At 43.7% G+C, this 23452-nt stretch overlaps 3 protein-coding genes across 5 annotated transcripts; all 3 read left to right on the plus strand.

Moving 5' to 3' along the window:
- The first annotated feature begins 2684 nt into the window (after positions 1-2684).
- Positions 2685-5984, plus strand: LOC101773338 (probable prefoldin subunit 2). Its single transcript, XM_004979453.3, has 2 exons — positions 2685-2899; positions 5174-5984. Exon 2 carries the CDS (start codon positions 5223-5225, stop codon positions 5658-5660), a length of 438 nt encoding a protein of 145 aa, XP_004979510.1. The 5' UTR covers positions 2685-2899; positions 5174-5222; the 3' UTR covers positions 5661-5984.
- Positions 5985-6417: 433 nt separating this feature from the next.
- On the plus strand, positions 6418-11789 carry LOC101773757 (nucleolin). Its single transcript, XM_004979454.2, has 6 exons — positions 6418-6718; positions 7407-7949; positions 8764-8903; positions 9041-9158; positions 9842-9982; positions 11245-11789. Exons 1-6 carry the CDS (start codon positions 6518-6520, stop codon positions 11332-11334), a joined length of 1233 nt encoding a protein of 410 aa, XP_004979511.1. The 5' UTR covers positions 6418-6517; the 3' UTR covers positions 11335-11789.
- A 6386-nt stretch (positions 11790-18175) lies between these two features.
- On the plus strand, positions 18176-23221 carry LOC101774426. Of its 3 annotated transcripts, XM_004979456.4 has the most exons (11): positions 18254-18447; positions 18941-19121; positions 19422-19543; positions 19856-19964; positions 20038-20077; positions 20802-20891; positions 20991-21090; positions 21204-21343; positions 21690-21792; positions 21984-22516; positions 22611-23221. In XM_004979456.4, the coding sequence occupies exons 2-11, from the start codon at positions 18980-18982 to the stop codon at positions 22879-22881; spliced, it is 1650 nt and encodes a 549-aa protein (XP_004979513.1). In that variant the 5' UTR covers positions 18254-18447; positions 18941-18979; the 3' UTR covers positions 22882-23221. The 3 variants fall into 3 exon arrangements, with proteins under 3 accessions (XP_022684957.1, XP_004979513.1, XP_004979514.1); XM_022829222.1 differs by lacking the exon at positions 22611-23221 and having other exon boundaries at positions 18176-18447; positions 21901-22038; XM_004979457.3 differs by lacking the exons at positions 18254-18447; positions 18941-19121 and having other exon boundaries at positions 19839-19964.
- The last annotated feature ends 231 nt before the right edge of the window (positions 23222-23452 follow it).

Consider the following 23452-nt stretch of genomic DNA (forward strand, 5'->3'; position numbering starts at 1 on the left):
TCAGGGTTGGAATGATGAGTGGGCACATTTTTTTTTCTTGAATACCTAAATGAATCATGTTTGGTGGCCTCTGATACAGCACAACTGTCTCTGCTTACCACTTCCGTTGTTTTTTTTACCTGTAATACTAACTGGAATCTGAACCTGAACTTTTGACTCCTATTCAGACATTCAGATATTGAGATTTAAATTACAAATCATTGAATATTTCTTTACATGATGGTTCCAAAAAATTAGGAATATAATGTTAATGATGTACTGCAGTTACAAGTAGCTGAGAGTTGTGATGAGAAAATAAAATCTATAGATGTGATGAGCTTCATCAAGATATAAATTCTATGCAGCTTCTTATCTCCACCTCAATATGCAGGTTACTTATACCTAGCTTTTTGTTTGGAAAATAGAAAACATTATAGATTTTTCTTTGCTTTTGCTTGGAAGATAGAAATTTTAAAGGATTTACAATGTTGTCTATTTCCTACTACATCAAGTGACACCAACATTGTTACTTTGTAATTGTTTCCAGTTTAACATGTGGGATAAGTAGAACCTTTTTATTTTCCTTTGCTCGACAACACTGCCATCTTGGCTCTCTTTTCACTACGATGCTACCATTTCATCTATATGACTGTACTAATGTATCGATCTTTAAGAGCACTTTTTTTATTTTGTAGTTGCTGCACGAAATATGCCTGGTTGTAGTGCTGCTTGATTATTTTTTCTATAGCAACTCATGTTAAAAAAAATTGCTCAGTTCCCTCCCCAACTGTTTGGTGGATGTTTGGGAGAAAGGGGCTACCAAGGGTGGAGCCATGTAGCATCAATAAGGGTAGGGACAGGAGCAGCAGCTTTGCAGACTGGCTTACAAGGTGAGACTCTCTCATGAGGTCTATTTGGAGGATTTTGGTAGTTCTGTTAAACAATAATATTTGGATAATTTTTCTATAATGTTATATGGCTAATTTATCAAAAGAACTACTGCAGAAAATAATACTATAACATCAATGGAAGAACTCATGCATCTTACCATGTATATTCTTAGGTCACTAACCTATATTGCTATTTAGACTTCTTAGTTTCTGACCATCTATGTTCTTATTTTAAAACAGCCATAAATAACAAGCATTGTACATTGTTCTTTGTGACAGTTTGTTTCCGGTTTTTAAAATTTTAACAAGCAAAGAGGATTGAATAGTAAGGTTGATGAACATGATAAATTACTCTATATGTGAGCATTGGAATGTTTTTACCCTTTTATCTTTGAAATCATGTGGTGGAAAAAAACAATGGACCCCCGCTATTTTCATTTTGCTGAAGACCCATATAACCGCATTTTATACCTAGCCAAGTCCCCTGGTGATGAGCTAATACTAATGCGTGTACAAGGGCACGGTCTAAAATTCATTCGTCCATACTACAAGGCTCTCAAGAGTGAACTTGGTTGGTTTGAGAACGTTGAGGTCTGTTTATAGAGTTTTATTATATATATGTGCACCATAAGAGGTCTGTTTAGAGTTTTATTTTGAATACAGTATGATTTTTAATAATATAGTAAACATTCAATATATGGTTGGAACCGGTTTCTCTATCCTTTTGATTGATGTGAGTCATGGTAATGGTTTATGTGGAAGGATGTAAACAAGTATCAAATCTAATTATGATGGAATGTTACCATATCAATAATTATGATGCCTTCTAGCTATGTAAGTATCTTGTATGTGATCTCTTTTATATCATGTGCGTGCCGCACGTGCACTTCTACTAGTAAAAAAAACTCAAAATGTTAGGCACAAGGTTACTTGCTTGCAGGAGAAAAATAGAAAAAAAAAAGATCCCTCCTCATCCCTCCTCCCTGGGATTTTTTTGTTTTTTTGTTTTTTATTTTAGTATTTTGCAAAAATATATGGCCAAACAAAAAAATTGCAAATCTATACTTATACCACCGTTTGAAATGGCGGAAGCAAGCTACCGCTAGTTGAACTGGCGGTAACTTCCTCTGAGCAGTACACTTTCAAAAAATCATAACTTAATTCATATGAATTTGGATGGAGATAAACTTTATATGAAAATTGTATATATCGACGAGATCTACAACTTTGTAGTTTAAACTTTTTTCATTTAATGTCATTTTGGTACTCAAATCAACACAACTTGTGTTGATTATTGGAGCATAAAGATGGCATCAAATGAAATGAAAACAGTTGAACTACCAAGTTGTAAATCTCATCGAGAACTACAATTTGTATATAAAACTTATCTCTATCCGAGTTCATATAAATTAGTTATGATTTTTTGAATGTGTGCTGCCCAATTTTAGATCTAAAATTTGAATTTTAGATCTGAAACTTATATCGATTATTTGAGTATCAAGATAACACCAAATGAAAAAGATTTGAACTACAAAGTTGTAGATCTCGTCGGGATCTACAATTTTTATATAAAGTTTATCTCCATCCAAATTCATATGAATTAGTTATGATTTTTTAAAGATGATGTTTTCGGATGGGAGGTGCCGTCGGTTCAACTGCGGTGGTTTGCATCCGCCGTTTTAAAGATTTTCATTTTTTTTGTTTGGTTATTTATTTTTGCAAAATATTAAAATAAAAATAAAAAAAATAAAAAACAACTCCTCCCTGACTGAAAGTCCTGAACAGACCCGGCCCAAATAACAGCTGGCCTTCTCTCACTCAACCCGCGTGAGTCCATCCAGAGCGGCCCCTCTTCGGCCGCCATCCCTTCCCCGACGGCCCGACGGAGACGCCACGCCCGATTGCCTTCCGCGCCGCCATCGCGCTCGCAGAGTCGCGGCCTCTCCTCCTCCGCCGACTCAGGACCGCCGCCCCTCTGGTGGACCGCGATCCATCCTGCCCTGGATCGGCTCTTTCTCCCCTCCCTCCTGGTAAGGAAGCCCTAGCTTGCTGGATCTTTAGTCGCTGTGACTGGGAGCAACGGAACCCGGACCTTCACTGCGGTGGACGGACGGATCCTCCGACCCCATCTAGTTTGTGGCGGATTGGTTCGCTGCGTTCTGTGGTAGTAGAGCGGTTTATTTGTTTCCCCCAATTTTCCGGGTGGTTCAACTGACTGACACCATGCCCCCGTGAGGTTGGGAGTGTTGAGGGATGGAGTCTCAGTTGGAATTTATGGTTTCAACTGTCGTTGGTGATGCTAGTAGCTACCTGTCAAGAAATCTAGAGCTCTACAGGCCGCGGATTTTATCATTCCCCAATCCAGATGTTTTGTGGACTCTGCGACATATGCCTAGGGATGCCCTGCGTAGCTACAATAGAGATTACTAAAGATGTACGATGAGTGTGAATGGCGTTTTTCGTTTGGGTGTAATCTTCCCACTAAGCAGCAGGCGAAGGCTAATGCACTGGATCGTGTGTTGCTCTACTGCTGAACAAGCAATTTTGATAAATTTGGGCCCTATATTAACTATTGACATTTCGCATTGGTGTCCATATTCCTGTTTGCGTTGATGCTAGTGCTTGCGTCTGCGATGAAGCATCGCTTTGTTTCAGATTATCGAGTGCTAGTACTTTTGCATCACTAGTAACGGACAATGGTGCCGTTACATGGTAGGCTAAAGTATAGCTCCGCTATGCAGGTTTTTGTCTTTTGTGACCCGTCGGTTATAGTATTTTATTATTTATTTCTGGGCTTGCTTAACGTGAATAGGATTTGCTAAGATCATTAAATGCTGATAACTATTTCTTTTTGGTACGTTACTCTTCAATCTTTTCTGTCCGAGCAGGGAGTGCAAAGCATGTTTTCAATAACTTAGATACCATTAGTGTCAATCAGTCATAAAAAGGTGGATGGCTTGGATGTGCATTGCCAGCTATAAATATATTCCTCCTCAAGTCTTAAACAAGGGTGTCAATTTACTCAGTTAATAGGAAAGACTATTACCCGACGTGCGACACCGAATATAGCCTGTGAAAAAGGATTCGGTGTCTCATGTTATGATAGATGCGTAAGCAATATTTATTCATTAAATATTTAAATCCATGCTACCTGTCGGGTTAACTGAGCATCTGCTAGTAGCTATTTGTCTTGTAATATAAAATTTGACCTGAGCATGTTATGCCTCATCTAAACAAGCACGTAGAAATGTCTCAGGATGACCTTTTTTGTGAATTTTACCTTGGCAAAAGGCTAATAGCTTTAACAAAAAGAAAGGGGGGCTTATTTTGTTCCAAGATTATAGTTTATTTGCTAGCCAGTGTAATCACAGTTTTTTGTTTCTTTGAGGAAAGTATCTCATTCAACCAATAACAATATGGCACTGCTAGCGATGGGTGATGGTGAGGTACTGAGGTTTCTGGGTTTTAGCCTTTAGGGCAAAAGTATAGTTCTGCCGTGCAAAGTTTTCTGTCTTGACCAAGTGATGTAGTAAATGTTCTTTTTATATGGGAACTTTCTTAGCTCAAACAGGTTTTCTATGCCATCAGAATGTAATATTCTTTCTTTTTTCGCTGAAACTAAACTAAAGTGTAATCGGGAACTATCTTTTACTTATGCTGTTCTTGACACATTTCTTTGAGAGCCAATTGCAGAGTCACACTATATTAGCTTGGATGTGCATTTATTGGAGGGGGCAATATATTTATTACTAGGCCAGATCTTTAATTTTTAATGTACGCAGATGGCCGGACGGATATGCAATTATAGTTATTGTGATATATGTAAACATAATTGCTCAAATTGGCTGGGCCATGCTGAAGTCGTCCTAACTGACGTGATTGTCCAAATTTCCAAATAGCTGTCTGTTGCGTTTCATCTGGTGTGCCCAGTAAGTTGTTTCATTAGGAACAGGTCACCTAGTTTGGGCAGCATAGTTTATAGAAGTTATTAAAACTATTTCAAACTTGGTTTTGGCCATATTTCTGAAAACATTGCACCTGTTCTTCTACAACCTGCTTGGAACTAAAAGGCTGTTTTTTTTTAAATCTTTGGGAACTGCTGGTCCAATTATTTTATGCTATTGATAACCTTTTTGCTACAACAATGTGTTTTTATTTACTGCCCTATGTCAATGTGTTTGCTGCTAGAGGACAGTAAAGTTATAAAGTTTTACACTCAATACCCTTTATATTTTTTGTCTATGGCAGTGGGTTCATGTATTCCTTTGATGCTGATGTATGACCTGCATCATATTTATCTGCAGGTTTCAGCATTTGTGATATTCTTCTGCTGCTAGCTGTATCACAAGGAAAATGGCAAGCAAAGCAGGTGGTGATGGCAAAGAAGCCATAAATGAGCAAGTAATCGCCAACACTTATGCCAACATGCGCACCGAAATGAACCAACTCTACACCAAGATCACGGAGCTGGAGATGGAGGTCAGCGAGCACTCCCTTGTGATCGGCGCGATCGAGCCGCTGGACCCCTTGAGGCGCTGCTACAGGATGATTGGCGGCGTCCTGGTGGAGAGGACCATCAAGGAGGTCCTGCCCGCGGTGAATCGCAACAAGGAGGGCCTCGAGGAGGTGATCGCTCGCATGCACGAGGCACTTGAGAGGAAGAAGAAGGAGATCACCGAGTTCGAGCTCAAGTACAAGATCAGGATCCGGAAGGCTGACAACGACGCTGAGGAAGGCGGGAAGAAAGAAGGCACTGCGCAGGGAGTTCTTGTTGGTCCTGCTGGGCAGTAAAGCTGAGTTAGAGAGACCTGCATGATTCAAGTTACTATATGGTGCCCAGACCGAGTTCGAGCTTAAGTACAAGATCAGGATTTAGAAGGCTGATAATGACGCCAAGGAAGGCACTGCGCAGGGCTTGTTGTCCTCCTGGGCAGTAAAACTTTGTTTAGATAGAATTGCATCTTACAAGTTTTACGGTGACCAGAATCCAAATTGCTCTTTGCTAGATGTGGAATGGTGTCTGTGTGTTTGTTTGGGGGTGATATGCTTCTTTAGAACTGACGATTTTGCGAAAAACAACTAGATTATGCTAAGATGAGGATCTCGTTGGGAGCCGAGTGGTCTGCGCCAGTTGCGTCTTGAATAGTGTCTGTTCTCCAGGTGTTATGATTCTGTCTCTTGATGGCGCGTTTCAGATTTCACAGAACTATGGATTCTGCAGGGAAGTTCCAACCTATTCCAACCGATGCTGAATTTCCTGATAATGGACTGTTTAAACGGCCATGCCTGCTTGATCTTGTTGAGAAATGAGGTAAAAAAAAGAAAGAGATTTCCTAAAGTTGAAAAAAAAGGAGAAACATTAGGATTTGTATTTTTATTTTGTGGCCAAGAAATACGAACCCAGCATATCGTTTGTATTTTTTTGAGAGACATTTTAAAATGTGATGTGATTTAGGAAAACCAAATTATAAAATTTGGGCTGAAATCCGGCCCAAACCGAAAAATAAAGGCCATCGGACGGTTTCTCCAGCGCCGGGCATTGGGGCAATCTCGGCGTCCGGCTCAGCGGCCTCGCCCTCTCCCACCGCAGCATCCCTTGTTCCCACCGACGCAAAACCCTCGCGGACCTGAGAAACCCTAGAAAAGCGATGGCCCCCGGTGGCGAGGCCAAGGCGAACCCAGGCGGAGGCGGCGGAGGTGGTGGGAGGAAGCGCAAGTTCCTCCCCCACGGGAAGCCGGTGCGGAAGGGGGCCTACCCGCTGCGCCCCGGCGTGCAGGGCTTCTTCATCACCTGCGACGGCGGCCGCGAGCGCCAGGCCACCCGCGAGGCCCTCTCCCTCCTCGATTCCGTAAGGCCGCTCCCTACAACTCCGCTTCCCCCGTACCTGTACTTGACCGGCGTGTAGGGGACTAGTGGTACGCCCTCTTGGGTCCGGCGCGGGCGACGCTCGCTCGCTAGGTGTTCGTCGCATTACCCGTGCCAGACCGGTCCGCTTGAGGGCAGTGTGAGTTGCCGCGGACTCGTTGGCGGGTTCACTGGTGGCAATCCTGTCAACGAGTCATTGCTTGTGCTTCATTCGATTGCTTAAGATTAGGAGGTTTGTGAGGCGTAGGCTTTATGTGGTGATTGGTGTTCCTGTGGCGACACATTTCATATGTTTGATGTTTTGCTGTGCACCCTTTAGATTAACTGTCCGAAAGCCCGAAATGTGGAAAGCACATAATGTTGGAAATTTGTAGGGCTCCCTGAATTTTAGATTGTGTGTTGGTTGCATCTGGATACTTGGTTGTGGCATTAGTAGGGTTTTATGGCTTTATGCGCACATTTAACGAATGCCTATGCCTGGTTTATACAATAGCTGTAAGTTATGCATTGTGAGGTAACTGCTGGCCATTATGCCTTGTTATTTCAAGTTCTGTTACCACACCTCCTGCTGAGAGAAATGACAGCCTTTCTAGTCACTTTGATTTGTACAATCAACCTTGCTACTATGCTTTTGTCTCATTATGCTGCTGACTCCATTGTTGTTACTGCAGTTCTATGAAGACCTGGTGGATGGGAAAGGATCGGATGAGAAACCCAAAGGCATTCCTGACAAGCCAATGAACAAAAAGATAAAGTTTGAGGACTCTGATTCCTCAGATGATGAGGATAAAGACCATTCTGTTGAGGAAGCTGACAACGGGAATGGGAATGATGTGGAGAAAGGTGAAACTGCTCCAGCTCAGCAGCAACAGGAGGTACTTGACAGCTCTGTTCCTGCCAGTAAGGATGATGAGGAACAAGCAGGCACTGCTGAAGAACCAAGAGAAAAGAAGCAACGTGTGGAAGACCCTCCAGTTTCTGAACAGACAGAACAAAAGGAGGCTGCTGATGAAACAAAGGAGTCCACTGATGAACCAAAGGAGTCCACTGATGAACCAAAGGAGTCCACTGATGAACCAAAAGAGCCCACTGATGAACCAAAAGAGCCCACTGATAAACCAAAAGATCCCACTGGTAAACCAAAAGAGTCCAGTGAAAGAAACATTGATGATTTAATTGATGAGGACTTGAAAGAACTAGGAGACAGGAAAAAGGTATGTTTGCTTTCTGGTTGCAATTACAGTTTGAGGTATATGTTGCAATGCTTCCCTCTGTTATGGAGTAGTCCATATAATCAATACCAAAGAACAAACTGAAGTTTTAGCATTTTCAGTAGGAATAAAGCAATAAATACTTCATAGTTGAGATCAATCGGCACCATTCATTCTTTTATAAATTTTTGTTCTTATAAAGCAGGGGCTTCAGTATAGAAACTTAGGGGCGTTCTTACATTCCTGCAGCAGCCTTGGACATCCTTTTCCTGTTACCATTCAAATTTATTCTGCAGATCAAAGTCCCTAAGCCTCTCTTTGGATACTGCAATCAAGTATTCTCCTGCTTAATAACCTTTTCTAGCTCAGTTTTGAAATTTGATATTTAGCTTGTGCAGATTAAAATTGTTTCAGGCAGGAACCAACTCTAGTGGTTGGTTACTGTTGTATATGATTACTCACTTGATACTAGGTTTAATCTGGGCGCTTTTGTATTGTAGTTAAGTACACTTTAGCTTAAGCAATTTGTTGCAGGCAGAAGATCATTTAGGAAATCATGACTAATCAAATGGCAGAAATTTGTATTGTAAAGCTTTTTTTAGCAACAGTTTTTTTGGACTCTGAGCTGAGGCATTATCTAGGGCCTTATCTGCGTGTGCATTTCATTTATTCAGTTCTATTGGAAATCTTTCTGACAATCCTTAAGATCAAAAACCAACAGAAACCGAATAAACTTTATATATGTTGTTTTTGTTGTACTATGATTTGTGACATTATATGCTAAGTTGTATGATGAAAGCTTTTGTATTATGAACAGAGGCTCTTTGCAAGCCTTGAGTCAGGCTGCAACGGTTGCATATTCATTCAAATGCATAAAAGAGCTGGAGACCCTGGTCCAGTTGAGATTGTACAAAACATGATGTCATCGGCTGCTTCAACTCGTAAACATATGTCAAGGTTCTGATTTGGTGCTATTGCAGCCTATCTTCTCCTATGATCTTTATGCCTTGTATTTAAAGATGTAGTTTTTCTTTGCTGATATGGATATTTAGTTGTTTTTGCACTTATGGATACCCCTTTTAAATGCATACTAGATTTATTCTGCGAGTTTTGCCTGTTGAGGTGGCATGCTATGCATCCGAAGAGGAAATAACAAAAGCAATCAGTCCCCTTGTTGAAAAGTATTTCCCAACAGAATGCCCAGGTCATAAGGTAAGTTGCCTACCTCATTGCTGCATCATTTGTCATGTGATCCTTTAGTTAGGGATGAATGTTCTGGTGACATTGCTAAAAGGCTACTGCCTGAGTTTTTCTTACAGTAGCTCACATTCAGTCTCTTTAACAATATTTACTTTCTTGAAGTCCATAATGAATGTAGGAACATTAATTCAAATGCCACCTTTTTTAGTCATAGAAGATGTTCAACAAGAATGAATGATCATTGTTCCCACTATTTTTAGAATCAACTGGCTACTGTTTATGTTCATGTCTTAGCATCAAATGTTTTGTTCATTGTGTTAAAAAAGATTGTAGAGGGTTTGGGTAGGTAAGACGGATTTTGGACTTTGAATGATATACTTATGTGGAGTATTAATTTGTTAGATCATATCTTCATGTTTATGAATGGCTTAAGTACAGCTTTCATTTTTCTGTGGCAGCTACTCTTAGTCTTAGATAAGTAGGTTTAGTGCAGTAAATCAGATTATGAATGTCATTCATCCTTAATATACATTGCCTGGCAATATTTTTCTGTGCTTTCTCAGTCAAGAAAGTGCATAAAACATGACCATGCAAACTACAACTCCCATAATTCATCTGTTCTGGACAAGTATTTGTTCTCTTTGTTTAGCATCCGAAATTGGAATGGTCTCTAACTCAGAGCTTTAATCTTGCAGTTTGCAGTGTTATATGAAGCAAGGTCAAATACAGGAATTGATAGAATGAAAATTATAAATGCAGTAGCGAAATCTGTACCACAACCTCACAAAGTTGACCTGAAAAACCCTGACAAAACTATTATTGTCCAGATTGCAAAGGTAAATGATTTTATTTGCAGTACAGTTGGACTGATACATTATGCATTTTTCTAGTGCTTGAGGCTTTGGTGATGTGCATGTGGTAATAGAGGGAAGACATCCTCCATCAAGTAAAGAGAAATGATATCAAATTCTGCAGTTACTCATTTTACTTCATTTTTTATTAGGATGCCTCATTAAATTTTGAATTTCAAACATTGCCTTCAGTCCTTTTCTAGCATAATTTTCTACAGCTCAGGTTTTGTTTTGAGTTCTGAAAATGTATTCTTGGAACTACCTAGTTCCGTTAGATTATTCCCAAGGTATTTTTTCCTAGCACCCATGTTTTAGCTGCACATGATGCTGTTCAACTTCAGACCCTACTGGTCATTTCTAGGTTTCTAGCCTCCCTTTTCTTTTCTGAGGAAGGCAGGGCATACAAACATACCTTGGGCAGGTCAAAGTTTAAAGAGAGAACTTTATTTATACAAGTTAATGAGGGCACTTTGTAATTTTAGACTTTGTTCTGGAGGGCATGCTAAGCTCCAACAATTTTTTCTTTAAATGTCAAAATCTGACCATGATTGTCAAGTACATGGATAGTTAAAGCTCTGTAGTATGACATATTACTACAGGATCAACATTATTACTCTTATGAATTAGTTGCTCGGTTACATCTTATTTAGCTGTAGAGTTAACTATGGTCACACTTGGGTCCCATTTAATGCACCCACCTTGATCTGATATAATTGGTCGTACTGAAACTGTTGTCGATGTGGCAACCACTTCTGTGGTATTTGAATGTCTAATAGACAGGGGAACTTATTCATATCTTCGTCCCTTTTCTCTTCATGGTTGCTTCAGAATTGCAGCATTATGTAACGTGTAAACAGTCTTACTGAAAATGCTGAGGATGGCAGAGTGCTCTAGTTTGTCATATAGAAATGACCAAACGCTAATTCTTGATCATGCTAGTAGCAAGTAGCACTGCCATTTATATAGCATTCATATGTGGGGCATGCCTATGGCAAGTAAGCTTGATAGGTTTATACAAACTGACCGACATGTGTTCTCCTAAATGTTCTGTTATCACATTTTCCAAGCGCACATGGTACATCATGCACCCATAGACTCATGTCTAATTCTAACAGTATTTTCTTGCTTTCTTGATTATTCTGTTCTGCATGGTTCATCTAGTCACATCTACATGTTAGCATGGATTTTTCTAGAAGCTGATCGCAGTTCAAGTTTTGATGGACTATCTTTGTTTGAAACTTGAGCAGACCATATGCATGATCGGAGTTGTCGAAAGATACAAGGAGCTCGCAAAGTTCAACCTAAGGCAGCTGACCTCACCGGAGTCGGAGAAGTAGCTATTGGGTGACAAGATCTTCTGAGTCGGAGAAGTAGCTATTGGGTGACAAGATCTTCCAGGCAAACACCTGGACCCGCAGCATCAGGTGGTTGGGCGTTAGCTAATTAAATTATGAGTGACCGAACGTCGCCCTCGATGATTTGTTGAAGCCCATAAGGCCGTTGAAAAGACACCCTGGAATCTTTAATGCTTCATAGCGCGAGAACCTTGGTCAGTAGGGATCTAGGGATGTAGTACTGTGATGGGTTTGCGACCATGGGTGGTTAGTAGTTGCTGGTTAATTCATATTTATGCTTCCCACATTTTGATGTCAGATTTTTAAGGCAATAGAGAGAGTTGACGCCTTCGTGTGTGCAAGTAATCTACACAGGCTCCTGAACATTTTCTATGGACGAATAAATTTTTCTATACATGGGACCTATAATTTATAAGGCGATGATTTTTCATACTGAAGAATTAGCCATCCATTTGTCTGTTTACAAAAACTGTCTTATCCTTTCTGTGGTCTTGCCCTTCTCTACTGAAAGTCAAGGATTTTCGGTGGGACGGATGGCCGTGCAGCCGCCGGATTAATTTGGCCCGCACGGAGAGTCAAACATTTGCGATCCCTGTCCTAATCTGCCTGCAGAAACCTACCACCGGTGCTATGTGATACGATAAGCTCGCCGTTGCTCAGAAGCGTGAGGCCGGGACGGTACCCAATTCCACGGCGGCTGCAACCGCCGGCCGGCCGGCCGATGACGTGCTGGTCCATACGGTCTGGTAACCAACAACGTTGCTTGGCATGCTTCCAGCCTTGTAATCCGCCGGCACGGCACACCGTGTTTGAAAGGGTTGGCGTTGCGGTCTTGCTGAGGTCAAAGCTGAATTCAAATGTACAAAGGCATATTTTATTTAGAAAAACGTCATTTTTTTACATTTTGAACAACACTTAGTCAAATTTTTTTAGCATTCCATAATGTCTTTACATGGTCCAAGCTCCAATAAAAGCCTTTCTCCAAAATTGGCACTGACAAGTATCAGCGCGGGCAGCGCTACAACTTTGACAAAATAATTCGATAGTGATTCTTTTGAGAATTACGAGCTCGCCAATTAAGGCTACAATGGATGCTTTGGGGATATAAAGTAGGTAAATCAACATAATAAGGGGATTTAGGGCTTGACCCTTCAGTTAATCAGTTACCAAGTTCAAAGATATATTTACGTAGACTTGAGCATACCTCGGGTCGGACCGGCAAGAGCTCGGTTTCTTTCGGGTCCAAAATCTCCACCCAAACCCGCCCATTTACTCCGATCCATGTCTAATTCGGGACGGGCTACCCATCATTCTCTAGTGTAAAATTAATTCATTTTATTATTCGGGTAGCGCTCGAGCTCGTCTATTTTTTTCGAGCCATGAAAATCAGCGCCACGGCTGGCTCTAAATGAGTGTCGGGCCGGACTTATTTTGCTCAGGTCTAACTTTAGGAATGTAAGCAGGTCGAGGAGGGGGCTCTTCTTCTTTTCCTTCTTTTTCTCTTTTTTCCCTTCGTTTTTCTCCCATTCTTCCTTCTTTCCTTAAAAAAAATGGGATGGGTGCGTGTGGGTGGGTGGGAGAGGGGATGAAGAGAGGTATCCATGGGGCTTCCTCGATTGTGATTTCTTTTTTGGCTGCAGCTGCAACAAAAGCTGCCGAGTGGCCGAGAGGTTCACTATACGAACTGCAGCTGCTGCCGCCTGCCTGGGTGCAGCACCTGTGGCGGCTGCTGCAGACGTAGTAGTAGCGCAGCTGCAGTCAGCTTGCCGAGCAGTCGTAGGGGGTGTTTGGGCCTTTACCGAGCAGTCGTAGGGGGTGTTGGGCTTTAGTTCCGATTAAAATTCATGTCATATCGAATATTCGGAGACTAATTAGAAGGATTAAATATAAGCTAATTATAAAACTAATTACACAGATGAAGGCTAATTCCCAAGATGAATCTATTAAGCCTAAGTAATCCATCATTAGCACATGTTTACTGTAGCACCACATTGTCAAATCATGGACTAATTAGGCTTAATAGATTCGTCTCGCAAATTAGCCTTCGTGTGCAATTGATTTTATAATTAGTCTATATTTAATATTTCTAATTAGTATCTAAACATTCGATGTGATAGAAATTTTATGAGGTTCTAAATAAACAAACGGGTCTTATTGTTTGTGGGGAGGTAGGGAGCTTGAGCCCCCCTCACCCCTTGGATCCGCCGCCTCTGGATCTAAGTGACAAGTTCAAGGGCTATAATACATTTTTCATCGTATAAAAATACTTACTTCGTAACTCCTTATGTTCAAGATAATATATATTATTTAGATATTGCCGTTCAAAGCATCGTGTGAGGTTGTTGCCGGTAAGGCGGTAGCATACGATACACGCACGAAGCCCAGTAGCTTCAGAATATAGAGAATATTTCTATAGTTGAAGATAATTGGTGCTTTGAGATACTTGTATTTAGTTCCTAATTGATACGCGTACATGAGCATAACTCTGACTCTGTACGATTGCTCGTAATTACGAATAATCATTAGCTTTAGTAGTCATCGATGTGTCCATCGGCGACAAGACGGCTTCGTCGATTTTAATATATGCTGCTTCAGCCTAGTGCTCAAAGGGTGCGGGATGCGAGCATGCGCGTTGATAGGTAAGAGCGCACGTCTATCTACGTGACTACGGGGGTGTTTGGGAGGGGGTGCTAAATTTTAGCACCCCCATTTTAGTCACTTTTAGCCTCTCCTCCTTCCAAACACCTAGGCTAAAATGGAGGGGCTAAATTTTAGCCCCCCATAATCCATTAGCCTCTCAAGAGGTGCTAAAATGGACTAAAAGTGCTAAAAGTGGTCCCCTCCTTCAAAATTCCTCCCCTTGCCCCTCTCTCTCTCCTCCCTCTCACTCCTCCAACATGGGTAAATAGGTCTTTTGTCAACATAAGTGCTAAATTTTAGCCCCTTACCCAAACACCCCAAGGGCTAAACTTTAGCCTCAACATTTGAGAGGGCTAAAGTTTAGCCCAAGGCTAAATTTTAGCCCCTCCTCCCAAACAAGGCCTACATGTATATTTTTTTAAGTAAGTTGTTAAACTTTAGCAAAAGCTGTTTGGATACTCTTGTTAAAAGGTATTTAATGAGCTGAAAAAAGACCTATCTACCCTTATTAAAGGTACGCAGGAGGGGGGAGACAAGTAATAAATGAGGGGTATAGATTGTCCAGCCCACTCAACTTTAACAAGTTTTAGTGAGAGTGTTTGGCAGTTTAGCAACTAAAGTTTAGCAAGGTGGAACCAAGCACCCTCTAAAGTTTAGCAACTTTTAGCAATTAAAGTTTAGCAAGAGGAACCAGGCCCTAAGCTAGCGAAGATAACGTAACATTAGCATAACTACGTACTCGTAATTAACCCACGAATCCCCCCATCTCTCGTCTGTCGTGTTCCGCGTCGCTTTCGACGTGAGCACGAGGGAGCTGGCACGCATCCCCAACGGCACGAACCGCGCCTCAATCAATCAGGGAATCAAGCAACGAGAAAGGACTCGTTTAACGCACGCACACGGCTCACAAGTGGCATGATACTACAGAGGAAGACAACTGCACAAACCAAAAGAAGCCACGAGCTCTCTTGCTGCTAGTCCGGGTCCATAGCGCAAAGGTGCACCGTCCGGTTGGGTGGCGAACTGAACAGTACCACCCGTGCCGGCGGCGGCGCCGGACCACCGGGACCTGGAGGCCCACGAGCGCCGTGCCGCTGCCGCTGCCGCTCGCTGCTGCGCGGGGGAGATCAGTGGGCTGGCTCCAGCAACGGCCGGCCAGCAACGGCGACCGAGAGCATCTCGCCGTCGCGCAGCGGCAGGGATCCCGATATGCTCGTATGCATGAGCATCTCGCTGTCATATCTCAGCAGGCGCTTTGATGATCCGGCCGGCGTGCGCTGCGCAAGCGGAGGCCACAGCCCACAGGGCGGGGCCTCGGCCGGAGCGAGCCAGCCGTGGCGCCGACGCGCATTTGCTCGGGGTGTCGGGTTGGTTGGCGGTGGCGGGTCTGGGAGACTGGGAGGGAGAGGGAGCACGGCTGGCCTTGGTCGGCTGCGCTGGACCATTCTCTGCTGTCCGGCCGCCAGGGTGAAGCAAAGTTTTGCTGGCCCTGCTGCTGCATTGGTCCGGCTAACGTTGAGTTTTTGCACAGGCTAGCAGCCAGGGACAAAACCAAACAAATTTGCTGCTTCCACCTTCCAGCATCCTGCTGTGAGAAATATAAAACCTACCTTAAAACGGCATTACTATGTTGATTGGAAAAAAATCAAAAAAAGATATTACTTTTCGTCACGTATAGGTTCTTTTTATCCGAGATAGGGCGCCTTTGGTAGGGTCTATTAGACAGCTTCTCCGACAACTTTTGAAGAAGCTATACTAAATGCCCTTCCAAAAAACAACTTCGGTCGCGAAGCACCCGCGAAGCCGTTTGCCGATTTGTACTAGCGAGGCAAAGCTGAAATTTCTAGCTCCCCGTGGCTTCCTCCCCATCCGTGCAGGATTAGGTACGAAATTGCCCCTGGACTTCGCTGAAATTACAGCCAAAATGCCACCACCCCATTCTCTCCCCCATCTGAATCGCTCGATTCCTCTCTCCCTCTCCTCATGGTCGTCAGTGGTGGCGCAAAAATGGAGGACGGGGCGGTGGTGCCAACCGGAAGAGGACCCCTGATGGGTGAAAGGGACGGATTCGGTGGTGGTCTGCAAGATGCGGCCGGCAGAGGCAGTGGTGGCGCCTCATCCCCGTTCGCATGGCAGGGAGGCTCGCCGCCGGGTCCCCAGGGCGCGCTCTTGGCCGCCGCGGGAGTGCCTGTAGGCCTGGGGCCGAGCGCATGGCCCGGCTTCCCCGATGCACTTGGAGCAGCAGCGTCCACGGGGGCGGACGACACCACCCAAATCGGCCACACTGCCAGGTCCTGGGGTGGCACCCCAGTTGTGGCGGGCCTGGCCACCGACGCATGGCCTAGCGCCGCCATGGTTGGAGGCACATCCATGCCCGCAGGCGCCGGCATGGCTGGCCATGAAGGATGGCCGGAGTAGTGGGCCAGAGCAACAGCCGAGGCTTTAGGGCTAGAATGGTTCCGTGCCGATCTTGGCACTTCCGACGTCGTCAGTGGCCACCAAGGAGACGGCTTCATAGGAGGTTCGTGCCGACGAACATGGCGACGGGAGGCTGCCATTTCGAGCAAGCTCTGGTCCAATTCGGGGCTCCCTAAGTTGCCGGCGAGGTGGCGCGCACCTAGGCCACCACCGGCCGCTAGGACAGCTCTTGCATCTGCATCAATGGACATCGACCTCACCGATCTGAGGTATAAACATGACTGACAAGAATCCTTTTATTTTTTAAATTTCTAATTAACTCAAATTTATAAACAAATGTTAAGCATTCAATTCATCTATTCAAACAATCCACATAGTCAAGGGCATATAGGACATTTGATCTCTTATGGCCATTCCTAAAAATACAGGAGAAGCCGTTTTACCAAACACTTTCCAAACCGGCTTCAGCTCCACTAGAGAAGCCGCTCCACCAGAGCAGCTACAGCCACAACCCTGCCAAACCGCGTGGTATATAGGGTGCGTTTGGCCGGGCTCCGGGAGCGGCTTCTCCCGAAGCCGTGCCAAAGGGCGCGGGACGTCCGAAATGGCTCCGGCTCTGTCGGAGGAGCCCCAGGAATCTCGCTCTCTGGAACTGTTTCGGGCTGGCGGAGCCAAAAAAAGAGGCTTCCGCAGCTCCTCCCCCTCGTTGCCCTCGGGGAGGGCCCGCAGGCAGGCGGAGGGACCTCCGGGCGGGCAAGCGGCGGCAGACGATAGAGCTCCAGCGGGCGGCGGCCGAAGGCGACGGCGGGGACAGAGACGACTGGGAGGCGGGGGTGGAGATGGCGACGGCCGGGAGGAGACGGGAGGCTGGGAGTGGATAGGAGCGGCGGTGGAAGGATAGGGAAGAGAGAGAAGAGTGGGAGGTCGGCGGTGGGAAGATAGGGAGGAGAGAGAAGGAGAGAAAAAAATAGGAAAACGAATGGGAGGAGAGAAAAAAATAGGAAAATGAAATAGGAAGAGAAAAGAAGGAAAATAAATAGGAAGAAAAGAAAAAAAGAAAAGGAAAATGAAAGTATTTCATCTTATCTAGACATTTTAAACTACGTGAAGCCGTTTTGCCAAACGTTTTTTCAAAAGGAGGAGCTAGAGCCGGAGAAGCCACCCCACCAGAGAAGCCAGAGCTGAAGCTATTTTTAGAGGAGCCGGAGTCCTGCCAAACTAGCCCATAATACACATGTCGTGGTACCAAAAGTACGTACTCGACTTCGTGCCTCCAACCAACCGTGCGGTCTCGAGAGAGGAGAGGGGCAAAAGACAGATATTTGATTAAATGTGAGAAAGTTCTCTGTAGGTCAAAAGTTCATTTTAATAACACTCATTTAGGTCAAAAGTTCATTTTAATAACACTCATTTAGACTTTGGGAACATTGTGTTAACGGCATGATGTGATGTTTCGCTGAGAAACAACCTCTTTCCGGTTTTCTTCCCCCGCAATCAAAACCTAGCTAGTTCCAGCCTCGCAACGTAACCTGAGCTCGAGATGAGCTCCTCCCTAACACGACACTTGCGCTCCAGCGCCATGCTGAAACACATACCGATGTCATCAATCATCAATGCTTGTAACTTTTCTTGTTGACCGGCCATGTAGCGTAGCAAAGTATAGCAATGTAGGTGTAGTGTGACGGTGCGCTGCAAGCTGTAGTGTAGCACCACCTGCCCGCCCCCCACCTGCTGCCGCCACCCACTGATCTGCAACTGTAGCAGGCCCTCTCGCCATCCTCGTCGGCTACTGCTCTGCTTCCTCCTCAGCCAAGGTACGGTGAAAAAGCACGCGAGGAGCGCCCCCACAAAAGAAGCTCCGGCAGCAGGGTGCAACGCGGGGCCCACCCCCACCAACAAACTAGTTTACTAGTCCACCGCGCCTTCCTCCTCCTCCGTCGGTAGTCTCCAGTTGGTCAGCCAGCCTCCCGCTCCTTACTCCGCCTCCTCGACGTCCTCGCCGCTTCCCCGGCTACCCCTCCGCGTCCGGCACCAGCGGTGAGCGCCTTCTTCCCGCACAGCTGGCCGCGGATCTTCACGGCCCGAAATCCCCGCCCCCTGCATCTAAACCGCGCCTCTAGCTTTCCTCCCGCGCGGCGCGGATTTGTTTTGTTTTGTTTTGCTTTGCTTTGCTTTGCTTTTCTTTTTTTTTTGCTGCGGCGTGATTTCTGTGGGGGCAGCGTACCGAAGGTGGCTGCCCAGATTCCTCCTCTGGAGAAATCCTTGAGCCTTGGAACCACTTCCGCAGGCAGCCACCCTTTCTCCTCGCATCTCTTGACCGGAGGAGCATCAGCATAAGCATAGGGGATGGACGAATCGTTGCTTTCTTATCCGGGACCCTAAAATTCCGACCCTTTTTTGGCGGGGAAGAAAAGGGGACGAATCATTCATCGCTTTGTTTTTTTTGCCTCAATATATTCGATCGAATTTGGCGGCTTCTATTTGCTTGAAGAAGCTCTCATCTTTGTATATTTTTTTGGTGAGTGTATAGGTGAGCAGAGGAGGAGGTTCTTGGCAGCGGCCGCGGGCCATGGAGAAGAGGAAGCGGGTGCTGGAGCTGCGGGACCGGCTGGACCGGACGCTGGCGCTGCCCGACCTCGCGGAGGAGAGCTCGCTCAGGGCGCTGGTGAAGAAGCAGATGCAGGCGTCGTCCCTGACCGGCTCCGATGAAGGTGCGGGCGGGCTCTGTTTACTTCCTCTGTTTTTCCATTTGCTCGATCCAATCTCGGAGTGAATATCAGCTTATTTATGGTAGTAATGAATGCGCTGATTTTTCGTAGACATGGTGCATGTGATCTTTTATGGTTTCAGCCGTAAATTAAATATCCATCCTACTATCCTAGTACTGCTGGAGAATGTGTTAACAGGGGGTACTACCTGAAGGCCCTGATTGTGGCATATTTGCCGGCCTATATGCATGTAAATGTCTGCTCCATGTTTCCTGACTAGTGCCTTTGTGTGCCCTCTTTTAGGCGATATCGACCTCATTGCTGAAACGCGGGCCAAGGAAGTCTCGGAGTTTCTTCAAATGCTTAACACTTCGAGCGACGGGCGATCTTCGAAGGTTCATGAGGCGCCACAGAAGGAGTGGAAGGTACGGGTTGAACTGAGTTTGTTAACTCGTTCAAATAAGCTTCTTGATCTGTTTTCGCTTTGACCATTCGCTTGATCCCTGTTCTGCATTATAGCGTGAATAATTCACCGATTTAATTCTTGTTTAATGTGCAATGCTACCAACAAGTTCCAGAACTTTTGTTTGTAATTTCTACCTCTTAGCTTATATCGTGCTTCAAAATTCTCCAGCCTGTTCTGCCCATCTTTTGGAGATTGATTAATTATTCATTTGTGTTTGTAAGTAAATGTTTGTGAATATCTGCAATGATCTTTAGATACTTTGTGGTAGCAGGTGAAGCAAGATACAGACCAATTAAGAGTCATGTACCGCGAGGGACCAGAGGGGACCCCATTTCACACCCTTCTTCTTGAAGGCTTTGCTGATGGACCTATTGATGTTTGTAAGGATTTTAATCATCAGCCAGTAAAATACTACATCTTAACACACTGACACTGGCACAATTTTTTTCATAGGTACATGTGTGTCATGGGAATCGGCTCTATACAAAAAATGGTCAGTACAGTGCTTTCCTCAAATTCATTCTTGATTAGTTAAAATTTCATGTTCTCGAAACTACACATGGTGTGCTCCAATATTATTCAACTTTATCTTGCAGAATTAACACTAGTGCATTAACACATAGTTTTTTTTTAATTATGGCATTTAGGAAATAAACCATTTAAACATTGTAGTTTCTGACATATAGATTTGTCATTTCTAGGGTTCTTGACTCAACTTGCTTACTGCTGTTTTGTGTTATAGGCAGCTTACAATTTATGGCTTGAAATACTTTCTGAGCCTGATGCTCTTAATTGAGAAGTGAGCTTTCTAAGCATGATGTGCTTAATTGGGAAGTGAGCTTGCAAGGTGTCCTTTCTTGCCTCACTGTAGCCGCATGGCCCACACCCACCCACTTGTAATTACAACCTGATGTTGTACCGATACAGCTCTATCTACAGTAATCCGATAAAGACAGCATAAAGTTCTCTTTCACCAATAAATATGGATTGGAGTGATCCCCCACAGGGCCACAGGTTAAATTTGGGGAAAAAAATAGCTATTTCTATTGTCATGGCATGGTTTTGAGTCTCGAACTGCTTTCTTATTTTCTTGGGCATCTCCATTCTTTTTATGAAAAATAGCATGCACCTGTGTAATTCAGTATTTGGAGTCAACCTGGACCAAATAAAGCAAAAGTATATTCGGTTCATATATTGATGAGGTGGTTTTTCTCCAGGTTTCCACAATACAACCTGCCAACTTTTAGAATTGATCAGTCAGGCTGCTTGAAAAAGGTTCGCATTGGTGAAGAAATTTGTTTGGTCAGGTTGGTTGTGGACTACTTGTTTGTTACACTTCTACTTACTTTCAACTTACACTTTATAGTGATCGTAGCTAATTTGTTTATTCACTATTTGGAAGAAAGGGTGAAGGTTCCATGGCCGGTTTCTGAAAGAGAGGCTCTTCTACACTACTTTGAATTGGAGTATCTTAAAGAAGACCTTGTCATTGTAATCATGAAAACTGTGCGTATGTTTTTTCCCCTTCAATTTTTTATTCTTTTCTGGGAACCTCTCCCTACAACCTTGATGCTGTATGCCCTAGTTTATTTATCTAGTGCTTATTGACTTGTTTGCAGATATCAGATTTGGATACTATAAATATACGGACACATGGATTTAGTAGGGATGGAATTCCTGAAGCTGGTGACACAGTTCGGATAGATGTATTTGGAGGCTTTGTCTTGCAAAGGATTACAAAAGAAAGAAGCTTTTTTAGGTGAAGCATTTGATGCCATTTGCATTAATATAGAGCAACATGTTTCCTATTAGACCACTTGGCTTTTGGAGGCACCATGTATCTTTAGGTTGAGTATCACTTTACTAGATTAAGTGAAACAATTTTAATGAAACAGAACTTTCTCTTTTGTTGTATCAACTTGTTTTTACGGGCAATCCAATTTTCACCTTACTTACTGCTTGAACAATATTCACTAATTTTTGCTTTAATAAATATACTACTACATATTGTAAGCAATTCCCTTTTCATACTATTATTCCTTTTCTCAGCTTTAACAAAAATACACTGCTGATCATTATTGTTCTTAAAAAAATCCTTCATTCAGGGCAATAGCTAATATGGATATTAAGCTAGACTTTGTTCCACCATGGTTCATCAACTTCATATCAAGGCAGCTAATCGGCAGTGGGCATAAGCTGTACCAGAAGGTTAGTGGCTGGCAACAATTTACACATTTGAGCTACGTTCTCTACATAGATTTCTTTGAATCACTGTGGGTGTGGTGGGGGGTGCTAACTGGTAAATCTGGACATCAGGGACATACTGCATGCTAATTGTTGAGTCATGAGATTATGAATAACAGCCAATATAACCAGCATTGATATGGAATATCATGCAGGCAGTCAGTACTGTGGCAACTTGTGATGAGGACTACAAGAGAGCTTTGAGAGGACCACTCTATGTTAGGATCCGCGAATACCAGGATTCCGATGACAAGGTGAAGGTGACCACAAAAGAGGAAAATGCTACTGAGGTGCTCCCTGATAATCCCATTGTACAGAATCGTTTGGCAGTAACAAATACCACGTCGAATAGTGAGATTGTGGAGGAGGAGAGCGAACAGAACACATCCTTGAAGATGGATATTCTTCCAACTAGCCCTTCTTACCAACCAGCCGAGCGAGCACAACAGGTCGAAAATAAACCTTTTATCAGTCCTGAGGTAGAGCATGCATTGGGCATATTGGACACCGCTATTGCAGTTATCAGAGGTGATAAGACCACGAACATCACCACGCTACAAAATTTGCTCAGTAACGATGCGGCTTCGAAAGGAAGTACTGTCAGTTCGAGAAGTTCACGAGCTAACATTCGTAATGCAGACAATCTTCTGAACGGCGGTCCTGCTACCACACAACCACAGGACTCCAGGTCAGCATGAAAGGATATATTGAAACCGTTTGTTGTACATTTCCATTTCAGTTAATGGCCCATTTGTGATCAACTTGTGTTTTCTTTGATGCAGAGAGATCCGACAAGCATATTCACTGCCCAGTGAGAAAGTTAGCGATAGGGCAGAAGACGCCATCGACAAAGGTTCTCTGAAGAATTCGACAGCTTCTACCGTAACAAGGACGATGTCAATGACATTGAGAAGCGCAATAAGGGTGCACGGCGAAGAGAGCCTTGACACAAACGGCTTCCATCAGAACGGTTTAGGCAACAACAGAGAGTCAAAGCAAGCAAGGAAGACTAAAAGGTGGCCCTGCTGCTTAACCCCTGCCACGATAGGATGATGAGAACCCATCTTAGGAGCCTTTCAAACTAAATTCTTGATTTTTGGGTGTACACGGCAAGTAGTAAATTATATAGAAATATGGTGGTTCATCAAGTACACATGGGTGTCAACCAGGAAGCAGGTTCTGGCTGTCATAGCTAGTAGATAGTATATATCTTTGATAAATGTAAAGTAGGAGTATTGTTGTAACAATATGCAATTGTTTTCAATTTTGGGGTTCTAGTAATTAAGTACATACACTATTTACATACACGATCAGCTTATAGTAGCTGTCAATAAGAGAGCGAATAGCACGGACATTCAGTGAAATTTCCAGAGATGGTGTTATTATTTCCCAACTATCCTTTGAGGTTCATCCTAGGCAATAATCCCTATGGTATTGTAGTGAAGATCGTTGATTGGTGCCTGTGGTTTTTTTCTAGAATTTTCTATGTAAAAATTGTGTCTCGTGTTCATCTTTTCTTTTCTTTTTTCATTATCTACTGACAGATCCTGTAACTGTAAGCATCCTCAGGTGTTTTAGTGGCTGCTGATCGAGTGAAGCATATCCTCATTTCGTGAAGCCGTCG

The sequence above is a fragment of the Setaria italica genome, chromosome VIII (assembly GCF_000263155.2).
Source record: "Setaria italica strain Yugu1 chromosome VIII, Setaria_italica_v2.0, whole genome shotgun sequence".
Classification (NCBI taxonomy): Eukaryota; Viridiplantae; Streptophyta; class Magnoliopsida; order Poales; family Poaceae; genus Setaria; species Setaria italica.